The sequence below is a fragment of the Phoca vitulina genome, unplaced genomic scaffold (genome assembly GCF_004348235.1).
Source record: "Phoca vitulina isolate PV1807 unplaced genomic scaffold, GSC_HSeal_1.0 scaffold52, whole genome shotgun sequence".
In the NCBI taxonomy this organism is placed as follows: Eukaryota; Metazoa; Chordata; class Mammalia; order Carnivora; family Phocidae; genus Phoca; species Phoca vitulina.
This window is the reverse complement of record NW_022589755.1, coordinates 3,165,767-3,184,694: the sequence shown is the minus strand read 5'-3', so window position 1 is coordinate 3,184,694 and position 18,928 is coordinate 3,165,767. Positions and strand designations below refer to the sequence as shown.

General features: G+C 46.1%; 1 protein-coding gene across 1 annotated transcript in view; it reads left to right on the top strand.

The window, feature by feature from the left end:
• LOC116622339 (leukocyte immunoglobulin-like receptor subfamily B member 3) overlaps positions 1-16,322 on the top strand; it is a 205,279-nt gene extending 188,957 nt beyond the window's left edge. The window contains 7 exon segments of the mRNA XM_032388745.1: positions 10,388-10,672; positions 11,927-12,226; positions 13,918-14,217; positions 14,802-14,852; positions 15,596-15,700; positions 16,026-16,078; positions 16,176-16,322. Coding sequence (XP_032244636.1) covers positions 10,388-10,672; positions 11,927-12,226; positions 13,918-14,217; positions 14,802-14,852; positions 15,596-15,700; positions 16,026-16,078; positions 16,176-16,322 — 1,241 coding nt within the window.
• The last annotated feature ends 2,606 nt before the right edge of the window (positions 16,323-18,928 follow it).

Sequence of the window (18,928 nt, the reverse complement as noted above, 5' to 3'; positions counted from 1 at the left end):
CAGCCCAGTGACCCCCTGGAGCTCCTGGTCTCAGGTGAGGGGCCCCTGAACCTGACCTTCATGAGCTCTGTCAGCTCAAGATGCACGTTTCAGGAAAGCCTGACACGGTAGCAAATGTGGGGGTCACGGGGGCTCCACGGAGGAGGGTCCATCCCAGGGGAGACTGGAAAGATCCACAGCCTCCACCGGGCTCCCCTACGCTGCAGTCTCAGCAGAGGTAAGGAGTAGGGGGCTGCATGAGGGTGGGGGAGTGAGGACGACCGTGAGTAGACAGAGGCCTCCCACTCACCTCCTGTCCCCTCCATATCAGACTCTGAGCCGTGGTGTCAGCCCCACAGGACACTGTCCTAGAGAGAAGCCTCCCCGCCTGCAGGCGCCGCTCTGCTGCCCCCTGTGCTCACCTGGGGGCCTCCATGCCCCTCGGTGCACACCTGAGACTGAGGAGGGGCCGTGCCCGGCTCACGGGAGTCCCCAGGGACGCTGCACCGTGTGCCCATGTGCAGCTGGTGTCCACTGGGCATTGTGTGTGGACGCTTGTCCAGTGTCCCTGCGCCTGCTTCTCACACCTTCTAGAGCAGCACCTGCAGACATGGTGACAAAGGGAACTCAGGTGACAGGGATGCAGACTCAGAAACAAGTCATCCTTCTGTGTGCATCGGGTCACATCAGATTCACACATTCCTTGTGGGGAAGAACTTCTGGGCACTACCGAGTCTTAGCGCATTTTCAACGAGTCTCATTTATTTACTTATTTCCTGCGTAAAAGTCAGTGATTCATCACTTACGTGAACTTCATAGCCTTTCAACGTTTTTCGTAGAAGTGGTGTTAATTTGCAGCCTGTTCTATGAACTTCGTACCTACTTTAATACCATATATGTCAGTTGTCTGAATAATAGCTCACTATGCCTGAGAGAGCTATGGGTGTGGGCATATTTTTATGTGCTGTGAACTCACTACACTCTTCTCCTTTCAACTATTTCTCAATACGCTGCTCAAAATTACACATGGAAATTTCACTTTCTCGTTTCCAAAATGCACACCTGTGTTTCTCACTTCAAATGACAGAGGAAAATGTCCTGAAGCTTCACCTCAGGGAAACAGCTTGATTTATACCCAAAATTTATTTTAAAACAAGCTCATTAGAAACCTATTTTTATATCGAAAGCACTGTTGACCTATCCATTTCAACCCATTTTCCTGTATCATTAGGGTTTTATTAAAAATGTGATCTTTTCCTGAAAGATGTACGTCTCCTGAACAATTATTTTTCTCTTTGATTTTTAGCCACATGAGGCTCTTTACAAAGGCTTCCTGGTTTCAAACATTTGGGTGTTAACTCAACTGCATAACGTTTACTGTTCACTAGTATTTTCTGAATTGTATAAGTTAATATTACTTTGACTATTTGTATGAATCTTTATCATTAGGATTGGTCCATATTTTGTTTTTCCTTTTTTTTTTTTTTACTGTTTTCTTTTCATCTGAAAACTAGGTTGAGATGTTAATGATTTCCTAGTTTGTGTGTTCCCTCCATAGTAAATTCCACCGACTCTCTCCTTTCCTGGAGGTTTGGAATCCACACGTAGGGACTTCCTCAGGTCTGGCCTGTGATATAGTGGGGACAGAGGTTGTCTTTTCAGTGCAAATAAAACGATTAAGTATCCCTACTTGAAACCTCACCTGATTTCTAGAGTTTGTCCCCAAACAGTGAGATGAGGATGGAGACTCCTCCTGGGCACGTGTCCCTGACCTGCCTCCAATTCCCCAAAGCCTGAGTCCAGACCCTCCTGTCCCCTGCCCACCCCCACACGCCACGGACTCGAGTGCCCTCCTGTTGAGGAACAGACAGACTGTACCTCTCTCTGCGTCTCTCTCTCTACACAGGAAGATACAGATATCAGTACTTATACACTTGATTATGTATTTATATTATATCTGCTATTATACAAATAGACATGGTTATAAAAATCCATACATATAATCTATGAGTGTAAAACACATATATGTGTAATCCATGTATATCTATCGGAAGCCATTCATCCTCATGCCCATAATCTTCATCCCATAGCTTTTCACATGTTTGTAACTGGTCTTCCTATCTAGATCCACACTGCAAGCAAGGAATAATGATGTTCATATGACCCAGTGACTGAACATCTTTAGGAGATACATATTAATGTGTTAGATGTAGATGTGTGTATGCAGATCTATCATCTATCTATCTATCTATCTATCTATCTATCTATCTATCTATTTATCTAGCTATCATCTATCATCTCTCTATGTATCTACCAGTGCAGATATTTCTAACTATATGAAGAATGAATTAATGAACATATCCAAGGATGAATACTCTAGGTACAGATTAAAATGCAGACCCTGAAGAATGCGAGCTGGTTGATATGGAGCGAAGGGGACCCTGCCCCAGACATTGACCCCTCTGTGCTCCTGACACATCCCCTCGTCCGTGGACGCTGGGTCCTCAGCTACTGAATGAGTGGGAACTCTCATCTGCAGGGACATGAGCACAGGAGGTTTGTGTCCCAGACTGAACAGAGAACATACAAGGACATGATGATTTCTGTGTTGGGAACCCATTTTCTCTGCAATCCTGAGCTCCTGGGGCACAGTCAGAATCTATCCAGAATGACTCAGAAGCATTTCCTTGATTTCAGAATGACTCTGAAATCAAGGAAAACAAGGAGGCTGAAGGAATCCAGTGAGGAGAGCAGAAGAAACCCTGCTAGTGCAGAGAAGGGTTAGTTCAGGAACTGTACAAAAACTACATAGTGACAGGTTGAGGGATATAGAACACAGAGCAGAGGGCAGGCTGGACGGGGGTCTCCAGCTCCTTCCATCTGCTTCCATCTTCCCTGCAGGAACAGCTGACACCCTGAGCCCACCCCAAAACAATTCAGACCCCAGCAGTGGTAAGTAGAAGAATGTCTCAGTGATGGGGCTGGGATGGAGGGGGTGTCCTGTCAGGGGGAGGCGGTTGTCCTGGGTCGACATCCAGCATCCGGGCTCATTTGGGTCCACACTGACCTCTGCACCCTCTCTGTCCTCATTCTTAGCCTCAGATCGCAGGGATTACACGGTGGAGAATCTGATCCGAATGGGCGTGGCTGCCTTGATCCTGGTGGTCCTCGGGATTCTGCTACTAGAGGCTCAGCACAGCCAGACAAGGACCCCAGGTGCAGCCAGGAGCTAAACACAAGGGGGAGCCAACCCACCATTCCCTGTGGCAGACCTTTGGACATCAATCTAATCTGCCCAAGGGGATCTGGAAGAAAGCCTGCAGCTCATGCTGGCTGATCTGCCTGCTGAGAACATCCAGGGGAAACATGGTTTAGATGCCAGGAAATGTCTGGGCTGTTCTCAGTCCAGGACTCATCCCCCATGAACTGTGGTGCTTTCCCTCCTGCCATTGTTGGACATCCTTGAATGCCCCCCGTCTTTCCTCATCCCTGTGACTTGAGGGTTCGTCCCACACAGCAGGGTTGGGTTCATACCTTCCTACAGCAGCAGCTCTGGTCCACTTTCATGGGATACATTTTCCTTTACTTTCCATTTCCTCATTCCCTGATGTGCACCTCCATCCCTTCAGGCCAAAACACAAAATCTGTTTTCATAAGTAAACAAATGGGTGAAAATCAGGTCCACTTTGGAACAGATGAGTCTAAAACTTTTCCCTAAACCCTCTCTGGACTCATAGAGGTCTTCTATCCTCATGCGATGACACCTGGTAGAGTTTTCCAGAAATACCATCAGTTTGAGGGAGCTCAGGGGTGTTTGAAGTGAAGCCTGGTGGTGAGCTGCTACACTGGCTACAAGATATAAATGGTTTTTTAAAAAAGTTTTGATTCATGGCATTTGCCTATTTCTTTGGTGTAAACACTCCCGTCATGGCCAAAGTCAAGATGCCATGTGAATGCACCGTGTGCCCAGGTGGGAGTCATGGATACAGCGTTATTCACAAGTGAGTCTGATCCCCCTGTGGATGCACCTCACTGGTGACCCCGACGTGCACGTGTGCCTCTTTCCATTTTAATGATCCTGGTATTTTCCAGCTCCCTGCAGAGAGAAAAAAGTGGGGCCCTTGAAGAAGGACCCCCATTTCCTCCAGGGCTCACCATGCACCAGGGTCCTAGATATGCTGGCCCATTTCCACGGCAATGAGCATACGACCCTCCACGCTTGCAGAAAGAGGGATGTTCTGAGCTCCAGGATAAACAGGCTCTATGAGATTCCAGAATAAGACAGCAAGCCCCAAGCAATGACTGTGGGTGTTGCAAATGCCCCCAACAAAAAGTGCCCCTGGGGGGTGGAGATGTCAGGTCAGGGGGCACCATGAACCACTCTTCCACTCTGCTTTGTCCTCAGGCTGGACAGGGGCCTGTGTCTCCATATGAAGCCCATCTACCCCCTGTGACCTCAAGTACTGTAGGGACCACACCTGGGTCACGGTGCTGCTGAGTCTCACAGCAGCCCCACAGACAATTCTCTACAGGATGTTCCATACCCTTCAGATAACAAGGTGACATGCAATTTTGTTTGAAGTGCAACAGATAATTTAGTTCTCACATAAACCTCAGGAGGACATTATCAATCTCATCCACATTTCCACAACGAATGCCTTGGGATTGCTGGAGATGGCGGGAAAATGGTGAGGTAGGAGAGCCCAGCATCCCCGTCTCCTGACAAAGATGGAGGATTGGATAGCTATCCATGAACAAAAACAGCTCTGGGAGACAGAAAGACTGAAACTAGTCTCACAAGAAAGGAAGGAAGACACCGTCATCTGCCCATCCCTTGGGCCAGCATTATGCAGTGCCAGGGCTCCTGCCCGGCCTGAAAGAGCTCTTTCTCCAGGGAAGGTGGGAGAGGCTGACTGGCCAGCTTCTCCCACCTCTGGGGCACTGTGCAAAGGTCCCACTTGGATGTGACCCCCACTCCAGACTGGCAAGGCTGAGAGCACTGAGCCAGCTAGGAGCAAGGAAGAAAAGCAGAGGCTATGTTGGCAATCCTGGTTCACAGAGGCCAGGTCTGCAGAAAACTCAGCAGATTGCACCACCGATGAATGCAAGCGGTCTTGCCAGCTTTCCCCCTACGGGTGTTCGCATTCACTGATGCCAGCCTCCAGAGTCCCTCCCCACCCCCACCGGTGCCCAGGAGCCACACTAGCAGCCAACTCAGGCTTCCGTAGCTGTGTGAGAACAAGACACCAGCCAGGGCCGCCCTGGCTAACCCCACCACCATGCCCACAATCAGGGTTAGCCCCTCCAACTGTGCACCTGCATGTCACGGGTCTAACTCCTATCACCAAGCTGCACTGCAGTATGCACACCTGTCGAGAGAGCACACTGACAGCCAGGGCCCACACCGCTGCTGGCAGACCTGGATCAGGCCCTGCCTCTGTCACTGGCCAACACCACTGTGCCTGCCTGTGGCTAACCACTCTAGCTGTGTACTTGCATACCCAAGCCCAACCCTGTCACTGGCTTCCCTGCAGTGTGCATGCCTGGGGGAAGAATGTACATACAGCCAGAGTCTCTGCAGCTGAGTGTGTGCACGCCACCAGCTCCAGCCACCCCTGCTGCCTTCCCTGGTCCCTAGCTACTGGGCCTGGAGGCACTGCTTATGATCACACCAGCCCTTGTAGCCTCTAGATCCCCTACAGTGCTCGCCAAAGGACCACGCTGTTGTGGATGCTGTGGACCCACGTACTGTGAGCCAAAAAAGACACATGACATCCCCCTGGATCTAGTGACATCACACACCCCTGCACTTGGCACTCTGCACCACTAGCCCCAGGGTCAAGATCCAGTGTGCCCCCACCTGCAGGAGAAAGACTTCCCAAAGTTAGCAGAAGGAAAGTTTCTCAAAAGATAAACAAAACTGACAAAACTTTAGCTAGACTATCTCAGAAAAAAATGGGAGGACACAAATAAGTAAAACCAGAAATGAAAGAGGAGATGTTACAACTGATACCACAGAAATGCCTAGGATCGTAAGAGACTGCTATGAAGAGTTAAACAGCAACAAACCAGACAATCTGGAAAAAATGGATAACTTATTGTAGACATACAATCTATTAAGACTAAATCAGGAAGAAATAGAAAATCTGAACAGACCAATAATGACTAAGGAGATTGAATCAGAACCACAAACCTCCCAGCACACCTGTCCCAAAGACCAGGACAAGATGGTTTCCCTGGAGAATTCTACCACACATTTAAAGAAAAATTAATGCTGATTCTTCTCCAACCCTTCCAAATAACTGAAAAGGAAGGAACTCCTAAGCTAATTTTATAAGATGAGCACTACCCTGATATCAAAGCCAGATAAGCACAATGCAAGAAAATAAAATCACAGACCACTATTCCTGATGAATTATAGGTGCAAAAATTCTGAACACAATTAGCCATCCAAATTCAATGACACATCAAAAGGATCATGCACCGTGATCAAGTGGGATTTATTCATGGGACACGAGGATGGTTCAACATACACAATCAATAAATGTGAAACATCATATTAATAAAATGAATGATAAAAATCACATAATCATCTCAATAGATGCAGAAAAATGCGTTTGAAAAAACACAACATCCTTTCATGATAAAAACTCTCAACAAATTGGGTATAGAAGGAACACAATAAAGGTTATATATGACAAACCCACAGCTAGCATCATACTCAATAGCAAATACCTGAAAGCTTTTCCTCTAAGATCAGGAACAAGACGAGGATGTCCACTCTCACCACTCCTATTCAACATGGTACTGGAAGTCCTGGCCACAGCAATCAGACAAGAAAAAGAAATAAAAAGACATCCAGATCACAAAGAAAGAAGTAAAATGGTCTTGGTTTGCAGATTATATGATGTTATATAGAGAAAATCTTAAAGACTCCACCAAACATCTTTAGAACTAATCTACAAACTCAGCAAATTTGCAGGATAAAAAATCAACATACAGAAAACAGGTCCATTTCTATACACCAATGACACAATATTTGAAAAAGAAATAAAGAAAACAATTCCGGCTCATCTACTGTGAGAACGAAGACCATTCTCAGTAATCAGACTATTGACATTACAGAAAATGTCGACATCACTCTGAAGGGATACACTGTTATTGTGAAGGGCCCCAGAGGAACCCTGTGGAGGGACTCAGTACATCAATGTAGAACTCAGTCTCCCAGGAAAGAAAAAGAAGAGGCTCAGTTGACAGATGGTGGGGAAATAGAAAAGAACTGGCTACCGTTTGCACTCTTCTGTAGTCACATACAGAACATGGTCAAGGAAATTAAAGGGACTTCTCTAACAAGATGAGGTAGCTGTATGCTCACTTCCCCCATCAATGTTGCTATTCAGGAGAATCGTTTTCCTATCAAAATCCAAAATTTCTTGGGTGAAAAATATATCCACAGGGTTTGGGTGAGGCCAGGTGTTGCTTGTTCAGTATCTCAAGCCCAGAAAGATGAGTTAATTCTTGAAGGAAATGACATTGAACTTGTATCAAGTTCAGCTGCTTTGATTCAGCAAGCCACAACAGTTAAAAATAAGTATTACCAAAGAAATTTTGGATGGTATCTATGTTTCTGAAAAAGGAATAGTTCAGCAGGCTGACGAACAAGATCTAAGTTGTCCAGCTACAGAAACAGATAGATGCTGGATGATTTTTCAGACTTATTTGTGATATTTTAAAGATACAATAAAAGCTATGTTGATGTGGGGGGCAAAAAGAAAAATATTTTATTTACAATAACGTCAAGATAATAAAATATTTGGGAATAAATTTAACCAAAGACTTAGTAAAAGCTATACTCTGAAAATTATAGGACTTTGATGAAAGAAAATGAAGAAGACACAAACAAATGGAAAGATGTCCCATGTTTATGGGTTAGAAGAATACCATTGTTAAAATATCTATACCACCCATATTGTCCAGATATGCATGTTAGCCAGATATCTATAATAATGAGAACAGATAAATACATGTTGATATACTCATGCAAGAAATATTATATTGCAGTCCAAAACAATGAAATGGAACTATAAAAAATTGATATGTATGTATCATAGCAATATAAGTTGAAGTACAAAAAAGAGGGCACATGTTGTGATGAGCAGTGTGTTATACACAACTAATGAATCGTTGAACACTATATCAAAAACTAATGATGTCATGGATCACTACATCAAAAACTAATGATGTATTGTATGATGACTAACATAACATAATAAAATTAAATTAAATTAAAAAAACTAATGATGTACTATATGTTGGCTAACTGAACATAATAAAAAAAGATGCAAAAGCTGATAATTTTAAAAATCTGAAACAACTGTATATGTGGGTGCATACATATATGTATGTGTGTACAAACATATATTTTATATTTATTACAATTACATATTTTACAAGGAGAGATAAGCACTTTAAAACTGTATTTATAATGCATAGTGGAAAATTTCCTACAGATTTCAAGTACACAGGATGTCGTGGGGTTAAAGAAGGAGATGGGATAAGGGCAAAATATGTAGGTAGATTATGTTATGTGGTCATTGCCATCTTCTTGTTTTAAGTTGGAAGGTGTTACTATTTTGGGTTTTTCTTCATAAAATGTTTTGGGGTGAGTTTTTTGATATTCTTAATTGGCTGTTAGAAAGTGAATTTCCTATAGCATTATATTAATGGATATTTATATTTATATAAAATTGAGATATATAGATATATACAGATAGACACAGACAGATGAATTTTGAGTTTGAATTCCTGGGTCGTAAGATGAATTTCAGGTAAAACCATAAGATCCAGAATTTACATGCATTGTTCTTTGCTAATAAAGTGAAATTCTATGATTCTAAATAACCGCATAATCCTTCTACAGGGAAATTAAATAATTTTTAACAAGTATTTACTCAATACTAGAAATATCAGCTTAGAAAATCATTTTGATTTATACATTCTAATTATTTTTATAATAGTATCTACTAGATATGTTGCATATTACATATGAAGATTTTGAGGCTTAGATTAAAAAAAAAAACTACTACCATTTCATCATTCTGAGTATGAGGGATTGTGTCTGAGATGTGTTTCAAGTCTGACCACAGTAAATGATGCAACACAACGGGTGCAGTCTAAACAATTTCCAGGAAGCTTGATTTTACCCTCAGCTGAGCCCCCACACCCACCTATATGCAGAGTAAAAAGAGCCTCTATGTGTCACCTTCCTTATTGCGGTCATCTTATGAATGTGAGCTGGGCCCCATTTCACGACATCCTGTGTACTTGTCAACTCTGTTCAGCAGAAGCAGCGCCATGTCACCTGTGGTCATCAGCCTCACAAGTCTGGGTGAGTCCCAGAAGGGGATGAAGGGAGGGAATACATGGTGGAAATATTGGCCTGGAAGGTTGGGTCTCCCCACAGCAGAACATTCCCATGGGGGTAAAGCAGACCTTGATGGTGAAGCTCAGGCCAGGTGAGGGAAGGAGTGGGGGAGGCCAAGTCTTCTATGAAGATGGACCATCCATCATGAGTCTTTCTTTCCAGTGTTCTTCTTCATCCAGAGGATCTGGGCACAAGTGGGTGAGTCCCTTCCCCAAACCCTGGGCTGCATCTACTCAGAATAAGAGAATTCCTATAACGAGAAGGCAGATGGCACAGGAGGTTGGGTGATGGGTTGACTGTGGGAGGCCTTGTGGGTGAATCTCTTGTGAACTAGAAAGTGGGGGCTCAGGGAAACCCTAGCCCCAATTCTGGTCCAGAGACCCTCCCTAGACCTTCTTCCCCTTGGCCGAGACAGGCTCTAAAACCATCTGGAGGACACTGCTGCTCAGAGCTAGGGTGTCTGGGAGGAACTGGTGCCGTCTGTAGATCAGGGGATGCAAGCAGTGTCAGGAACAACAGACTGTCTGAGGTCGGGACAACCACTCAAGTTCCCCAGCACACCCATGAGGGTAGGAGCCCCAGGATGCTGCCACTGATGTTCTACAGCAGAGGTGGGCGATCCTCATGCCAGGACACCTGGAATTCCAGCACATTCTGACGCAGCTCTGTCATGTAACATGCTTCATGTGTTTGCTGATGTTATGGCATACACATAAGTCATTACTCTCCTGTTCAGCATCTACTTTGTCTTCTTTTACATAACAACTTACATTATCAACACCTAGTAAGAGCCCACTGTTCAGTACTCACTCAGAGCTCTCAGCCGACATGTTTGTTGTAGGAGATGCCATGTCTGTGTGGTGTGGGGAGTCTTTGTGTGGTGTGGGCGCCCCGGGTTTGGAAAGGAGGCTTAGAGACCTGGAAAGAAGGGGAGGCTCTGAGCCAGGGGAGGGGAGACCAATGCTGTGCCTCCTCCTCTCCCAGGTGGTCAGGACAAGCCCTCCCTATCTGCCTGGCCAAGCCCCGTGGTTCCTCAAGGACAGCATGTGACTCTTCGGTGTCACTCCCATCACAAGTTTGACATATTCAGACTGTACAAGAACAACGGCATCTTCGTCTCCAAGCTCCACAGCACAATATTGCAGAACAGCTTCCTCATTGGCCCTGTAACCCCAGCACATGCGGGGACTTACAGATGCTGTGGATCCTATCTTGGCTCCTCCTCTGTGTGGTCAGCACCCAGTGACCCCCTGGTGATTGTGGTCACAGGTCAGAGAACACTTGTCTAGAGGGGCTATTCACTGTCCCAATCTTCCTAAAGTCAGAGTTTCCTGGTGGGAGTGTCAGTCCGGTCCAATTAGAACAATAGGAGCTGCTCCAAGTATTTTAGATAAAAGGGCATTTCATGCAGGTGGGCAGAATAACGACCCCCAATGATGTCTATATCATAATACTCCAAGTCTATGAATAGTCCCAGGACAATTAAGGTTGAATGTGGAATTAAGGTTATTAAGCAGGTGACCCTGACATGGGGAGATTATCCTGGATTATCCAGGTGGGTTTACTGTAATTACAAGGGTAGAAGGAAGCAGGAGAATGAGCTTCAGAGTCATGCAGCATGAGAAAGACTCCATCAGCCACTGCTAGTTCTGATGATGGAGGAAGGAGGCACAAGACAAGCAATACAGGCGGCCCCTAGGAGCGGGAAAAGGCACAGGCATGAATTCTCCCCTTGAGGCTCCAGAAGGAATGCAGTCCTGTCAAACCCTTCCTTGGTCCTAGCCCATAAGACCCATGTTGGACTTCTGACATCCAGAACTGTAAAATGACAAATTTGTGTTCTTTCAGCCATCATGTTAGTAGCAATTTATCACAACAGCTAGGTAATCAATACAGATACCCAGGTGAAGGACAAATTAGGAAGTGAAACAGAGGAAGCGAGACTATACCCAGCAATAGGTAAGAGCGGGATGTTGATGCCGCCACTAGACTGCAGTGACAGGGAGGGGGTGGTGTTCCCGGAGCCACCTCAGCGGTGTCCTGTGGAAGCTGGGACCATGGAGAAGGCACAGGCACAGCAGATGTGCCCCTCCCCACAAGTCACAGGCTGGGTGGACACTGGAAGTTACTGTGGTACCTGCCTTACTGCTTAATTCCTACCTCCTACCAGGGATTCCAATTCGTCACACAGGGCAGGAATCGGTCGATAAGAGAACCTGGAAACACAGCCCGCAGTGCCAACTCTCCCACCCCCACCAGAGAAAGCAGAAAAGGAATCTGTGGGAAACAGGTGCAACACTGACGGTGCCAAGGATGAGCGCAGTGGGAATGGTGTCTGGCGCTGATGCTAGACACAGAGACACACAGCAAAGAAGGGGCAGAGACAGATGGGGACATTCAGACAGAAAAGGATACAGAAGAAGGAAACAGACAGACACAGGGGCACCCTCACTCATTTCAGATGACAGGGAATCGGGTGAGGCAGGGTGGCTCCTTCTAAATTTACAACATCCATGTTCTTAGGAATCTACAGAAAACCTTCTCTGTTAGCCCAGCCGGGTCCCCTGGTGAAATCAGGAAGGAACGTGACCTTGCATTGTTGCTCTGAGATCGTGTTTGAAAGCTTCATTCTTCATAGAGAGGGGGTATCCAAGGACACCTTGTACCTTGCTGGTCAGCGCCATCATGGGGGCTCCCATGCTAACTTCTCCATGGGTCCTGTGACAGCTGCCCATGCGGGGACCTACAGGTGCTTCGGCTCTCTCAATCGCTCCTCCCATAAGTGGTCTGCCCCCAGTGGGCCCCTGGACATCATGATCACAGGTGAGACTGTCCAGACATGCCCCCATCCCCTTTGTGAGGCAGACAGGATGTTCTAAGATCTGGAAGCCCCAGGTGGTGAAGAAGGAGACGAACGTGGGTTTTTATGAAGAGAGACAGCCTTGGTGAGAGCTACACCAAGAGAGACAATGACAGAAGAGCAACAGTAGAAACTGTTTGTTATAAAGGACAGATAGGGGGCAGAAACAGGGAGTCAGTAATGGAGATAAAGAGCAAAGGGACAGGGACGCCTGGGTGGCTCAGTTGGTTAAGCGACTGCCTTCGGCTCAGGTCATGATCCTGGAGTCCCGGGATCGAGTCCCGCATCAGGCTCCCTGCTCGGCAGGGAGTCTGCTTCTCCCTCTGACCCTCCTCCCTCTCATGCTCTCTGTCTCTCATTCTCTCTCTCTCAAATAAATAAATAAAATCTTAAAAAAATTTAAAAAAAATTTAAAAAAAAAAGAGCAAAGGGACAGATAGAGACGGGTACACCCACATCAGAGACAGGGTGCTCTTCTACTCTGAGTTTGTTCAGAGACCTGGGACAGTTTAGAACATGGTTTCCAATAAATCTCCACACCCTCTTCTCTACCAGGAGAATCCAAAGACACACCACATATGTGACCAACTTTCAGGGCCAGGCTGGCCTGTCTCAGGCTGATGGCCCATGGGCCCTGGTCCTCACTCCATGTGGCACCCACAGATGCTGCATTCACTCTGACATGACTTCATCCCATATAGCTGAGCCACAATATGCCCCAGGAAACTATGGTCCCAGGTGGAGGAGCCAGATACCAGCTCCTATACGTGGTGTGTTTCATGGGTTCCCAAAGCTGTTTCTTAGGCCCATGTTGAAGATCACCCCAGATCTTATAGGATTACTGAGGTCAAAGCCTACAGAGAGATGCAATCAGAGAGAAAGCAGAGTTGATGTATTCAATGTACGTAGAAAGTTTCTATGTGAATAGGCACAGAAATGCATGTGTGCACGTGAACACACACACACAGAATGGAGGGATGACAAAGACAGACAGACACTGGCTCAGAGACACAAAAAACGAAAGAAAGAAAAAAGAATAGAGAAATAGAGAGAAAGACGGAGAGGGCAAATAAAAGCCTTAAAAGACTGAGACCTGAGTGTGGGGCACAAAGAGAAAGATGATGATGTGGGGGTGGGTGACAGAGATCCCAAAAGAGGACTGGGGACAGAGAAGCAGAGCAAGTCACAGAAACCAAGGTGATGGAGATAGATGATAGATAGGGAGATAGAGAGAGATAGATGATAGATAGATGATAGATAGATAGATTAGATAGATAGATAGATAGATAGATAGATAGATAGATAGATGATAGATGATAGATAATAGATGATAGACAAATAGATAATAGATAGATAGATAGATGATAGATAGATAATGCAGAACGATAGTGACAAGGCAGAATGAGAGACTCAGAATGAAAGAAAAGGCAGATCAAACCAACAGATCCCAGGAGAGGCAGAGAGAGTAAGGCAGTGCAAAAGTAAAAAAGAACAGGAGGGAGGCAAGGACAGGAAGCAATAGGAGAGGTGGACAGGAGGGGACACAGTGGGCCTTGGGCTCTGGGAACAGGGAGAGAGAATTCTTAGTCCAGGTGTGAAGGACACAGCGAGGAAGGAAGAGCCTCTCTGACTGAACTGCCTCCACTTCCTCCAGGTCTACACCAGAAACCTTCTCTCTGGGCCCAGCCGGGCACCGTGGTGAGGTCAGGAGAGAACGTGACCTTGTCCTGCTGCTCGGAGATTTCCTTTGATGTGTACCATCTATCCAGGGATGGGCAGCCCCATGAGCTCTGGCTCGCTAAGGGGCAGAGGCATGGCGGTGCATCCCAGGCTGACTTCACTCTGGGCCCTGCACACCCAGCCCTGGGTGGGACCTACAGATGCTATGGCTCTTTCAACCCCTCTCCCTGTGAGTGGTCAGGCCCGAGTGACCCACTGTACCTTTCTGTCACAGGTAAGGAAGCCCAGAACGTGCTCTGTGTCCAGTGATTCAGGATAGATTTGAAGGCCATATGAGAGGGGCATCCTGCTGGTACTGGGGGGATGCTTAGGAGTTCTGGGGAGACAGAAACATAGATAAAGAAAACAGGGAGGGAGAGACTGAGGACTCACTTCCAGCATCCTCCTGCATGGATTGCGTGGAAACCCAAACTGGGGGTCTGTGTCCCCAGGAAGATGGAAAGGGGTCAGGGCAGACCCAGGAGCAGGAGAGAAGGGGCTCAGTTTGGGGAGATCAGAGGTTGCATTGGCCCGTCACCATTACCCGCTTCCTAGCAGCCCCTCCTCACCTCACGCCTACAGAGTGGTCTCCCAGGTGGTACAGGTATCTTTACGGCAAGATTGAGAAGCCTCCTCTTAAGTAGAGGCCCCTTTCATCATCAACCTCTCCCATCTCCTCTCTGCAACTTGAAGTCTCAGGGAGTCAAGGCCCCAGAGATTCAGAGAGGTCCCAGGAGCTCAGTGTTAGATGACAAGGAGCTTCAGTGGGTAGAAGACAGTCAGTTCCACTTCCCCCCCTTTCCCTGGCTTGTTTTTTAGGAAACTCTTCAAATAGTTGCCTCTTATCCACAAAACCAACCCCCAAAACTGGTGAGCAAAGGATCCCTTTTACCCCTGTTTGTGGAAACCTGACGGAGACAAGCCTTGGGTTTGAGGGTTGGCTCAGCCACCTTCCAGCTCTGTGATCTTGGGCTTGTAACCTTCCCTCTCTGATCCCCAGACTCTACAACAGCAGAAGGGTTTGGGTCAGCATGGGGCCGGTGAAGACTCTTAACTTCTAATTTTCTGCAGCAGAGACCTCCTCCAAGAGAGGAGGGTGAGAATAAACCTGATCTCCTGGCCAGGAATAATGCTATGCTTACTCTGTCCCCATTCCTAAGTGGAGATAAGATTCGTGGGGACTTGGGGGCGGGGGTGGGGTGGGGGGAGGAAGGGAGAAGCTGATGAGGGACAGGCAGTGCTTAGAGAAGTTCCATTTACCAATAAATGGGCTCTTGTCTGTCAGGATGCAACCCTGATGTGCTCAGTAGAGTGGGAGAGAACTCAGAACGCAGTCTGTCACCCATATACATGATTCCTTCATTCATTCATTCAAGCACTGATCCAGTGCATATATACATCCATGTGCTGGATATGCCATATGTATTCATTTCTTATTGCTGCTATAACAAATTTCCACAAGCTCAGTGCGTTAAAACAACACAGTTTTTTAAATGACCTTACAGTTCTGTAGGTCATAGATCTGAAATGGGTCTCGTGGGGCTGGAACCAAGATGGCAGCAGGCTGGGTGCCTGCCGTGATTTGCTTCTATTGGATTCACATCTTCCTACAGGTAACCCCAGACACCTGCATGTTCTGGCTGGGCCCTTAGTGGCCATCATCTTCCTCGCTGTTCTTCTTTTCTTCCTCACTCGTCAGTGGTGCCCTGCCAAAGAGAGTGAGTTTCGGGAAGAAGAGGCCAGTGCCTGTCTGGGAGGAGTGGGGGAGCCGGGGAGCCTCCGTTTGCAGGCTGACTCCTGGTTCAAAGCAGGAGCCACAGAGGTAGGACTTTCTAGAGATAACCCCCATGCCCCCATCCTCATCAGTGGAATGGAAAAGGGAGACATTAATGGGATGTGTCTCTGAACTTCAGAGAGATAGAATTTCTGACTCTACTTGTTGGCAGTAATTCCAGGCATTGGCTGCACCTCTCTGTGCTCTGGTATCTGTATCTATAAAATGAGAACCTTTGAAGTGTTTTTGATGACTTCTATTCCCTACAGATGCTGCTATAATGAACAGAGAGCCTGAGGTGGACAGAATGGTGAGCAGGGAGGTAGGTTGTCCTCAGCTCACTCTCTTCAGTGCCATCTCATCTCCTCCTAGTCCCCACAAGTGTGTGTACACCCTCCTCACCATTTCCCGTCATGCAGGACCCTCAAGCAGAAGACCCACAGGAGGTGATATACACACAGTTGGATCATTGCATTTTTATGCAGAAAAAAACCACTCCCACTTCCCGGAGGCCCGAGGAACCCTTGCATGATGATGGTGTGTACATGGAATTCACAACATGCTGAGACCAATCAAGGCATGAATTCTATGCCCCAAGCACACACAGGAAGACCCTGAGGAGGCTCTCCACGGATGCCATAGCTCTTTCTGAAACCCCTCCTAACAACAGCTGGAATCTGAAGACGGAAGTCTTCATCTTCCTCTCACCCTAAGATGAGATAAATATCTCAGGACCCCCTAGAAAGCCCCCCCATCCATTCTAGGATGTTATTATGATGATACAGACATTTCCAATATTGTCCACAAAATCACCTTTTCTTTTCAAGGGTAAGTTCTGACTTATGTTGCTATGTTACTATAAACAAATAAATAAATCTATCATCTATCATCAATCATCTTTCTTCCCAGCTATTGTTGAATTTCATCTACATGGAATCATATAGTATGTATTTTTGTGACTGACTCCTTTCATTCAACATTGTATATTTGAAATTTAATCCTATCTTTCCATGTAAGAGAAGTGTTTTCCCTCCTGTGTAGGAATCCACTGTGTGACTATGTCACAATTACGTATCTAGTCGTGTTGAGTCTCCCAAATTCTGATGTCTTAATTTCTTGCATTCTTTCATCCTTCTAGAATCATCCAGATAGATCTACCCATTCCTACTGGAATCTGGGAAGCCTTGCTGGGGCAGGTCCAGACATCCTCAAGTGAGAGACACCTGGAAGTTCTGGTTGGTTGCCAGAGAGCACCTGGCTGGTGTCCCCAGCATGGGACTGACTCTCTCCCACCACCTTTGCAGCTACCACTTCAGGGCACATTAGGGGGCCGCAGGCACACCATGTCTCAGCTCAGTACAGATGATTGCCCCCAAGGCTCCATCAAGGAGATCCCATAGGAGCAGGTGGATCTATCTGAATGATTCTGGAAAACCAAAACAGTGTAAGAAATTAAGACATCTGAGTTTGGGAGACTCATCAGAACTATAGGTCTAGCAATCTTTTGGATGCAAAATTAGCATCAAAGTTAGTGAACATCATTGTTAGTGAACAACAGTGAAAATGATAGGTGTCTGTGTGGCAATGACAGGAATTCACACCTTTGAGCATCTGTTTAACAAAATGTGTTTTACAAATGTTTCCTTGATGAGTCCTTATAAAATTTATCAGAGCTCATCGTTATCTCCACTTTGCAAAGTAGGGAAATTCAAAGAGATTGTCTTGTCAAAGGCCATACAACATGCCATGGTTATTGACCATCATGGGGTCCCAAAGAGAAGACCCTTGAGCCCATCCACTATCTGTTGAACCACCCCCTGTAAACAAATGTCACACCTTGGGCTTAGGGGATTGTTCCAGATTTGGACTTTAAGACACACTTGGGTTTTGGAACCAGGTGAGGCCTTGGGCTTGGCTCAAAAAATTTCCAAGAAGTCAGATATTTTTGTTCAGCACACATTGTGGGAAAACCAGAGCTATGATTAAGAAAGGAAGTTTTCAGTTTCTTCTCTTGTCATCAGTTTGTAGAGAGACCTGAACAGTGATGACAGGGACTGACAGACTGCACCCAGTGCATGGATCAGTTCTGTGGGGCTCCTGGTTTCTGCACAACAGAGGTATACAATAACCAGGGAAGGTAAACAAGCATATTAGATCTTACCGAGATCTGCAAAGGGAAGCATGGTGGAGTTACCTGGAATTCCCCAGACATCAGGGCATGGACCCATAACTATCACATGGACAAATGAGGTTTTCTGCAACCCCAGCCTAGATGTGGCTTTTTGAACACAGGATTTCAGCATGGATGCTAGGGTTAAGGCAACAGTTTGGAAGAGAGGTTAAGTTTCCGTGTGGCTTCTCTTAGAGTGTTATGAATGAATATGAGAAGGCGAGTTGTTCCCCCAGACTACAATATCTTCCTTCTTGGTAGAGAAGCAAGAGGTTCCTCCAAAGTAGCTGGGAGGAAAAAATAGGGTGTTTAGGATAGGGTTGATTCTGGGAGGAATTTGTTGAGACTTCAGGGAACAGCAGATTAAAAGAACACTTTGAGGATTTGTGCCTGGAAATGTGCTCTAGAGACCTTCCCACTGGACTGATCTATGTCCTGTGACCCTAAGTGGGGCCTACATCCTGTAGAACCTAAATGCCTCAAGGAAGGGACATGAGATGCTGTGGGATGCATGAAGCTCAGTCATGTCTCAGAACAAGGTCTAGTTCCTCAGCCTGTATGTGCCAGCAGACAGCACAGGACGCTGGTTCCCAGCTGGGGCAACGTTGCCCACCAGGAGTCATTATGGCAATGTCTGGAGACAGTTTTAGTTGTCATGACTGTGGAGGGGGCTGCTACTGGCATCTACTACGCAGAGGCCAGGAATGTTGCTCAACATCCTTCAGTGTCCAGGATGGACTCCTCCACACACACAGGCAGCAGAGAATCGTTATCCAGCCCTAAATGTCAATAGTGCTAAAGTTGAAAAAACCCTTGTCTAGGATACAATGCTGGTCACCATTTCAAAACACTAGCAGCTGGAAAATATGATGTATCCTAAGGTAAGCTCATTTTTTACAATAACAAAGGCATATTTTATTAGTGATAGATATATATTATAGCTATATTAACACTACATATATGTACATATGTATATATGTACATATATATATATATATAGTG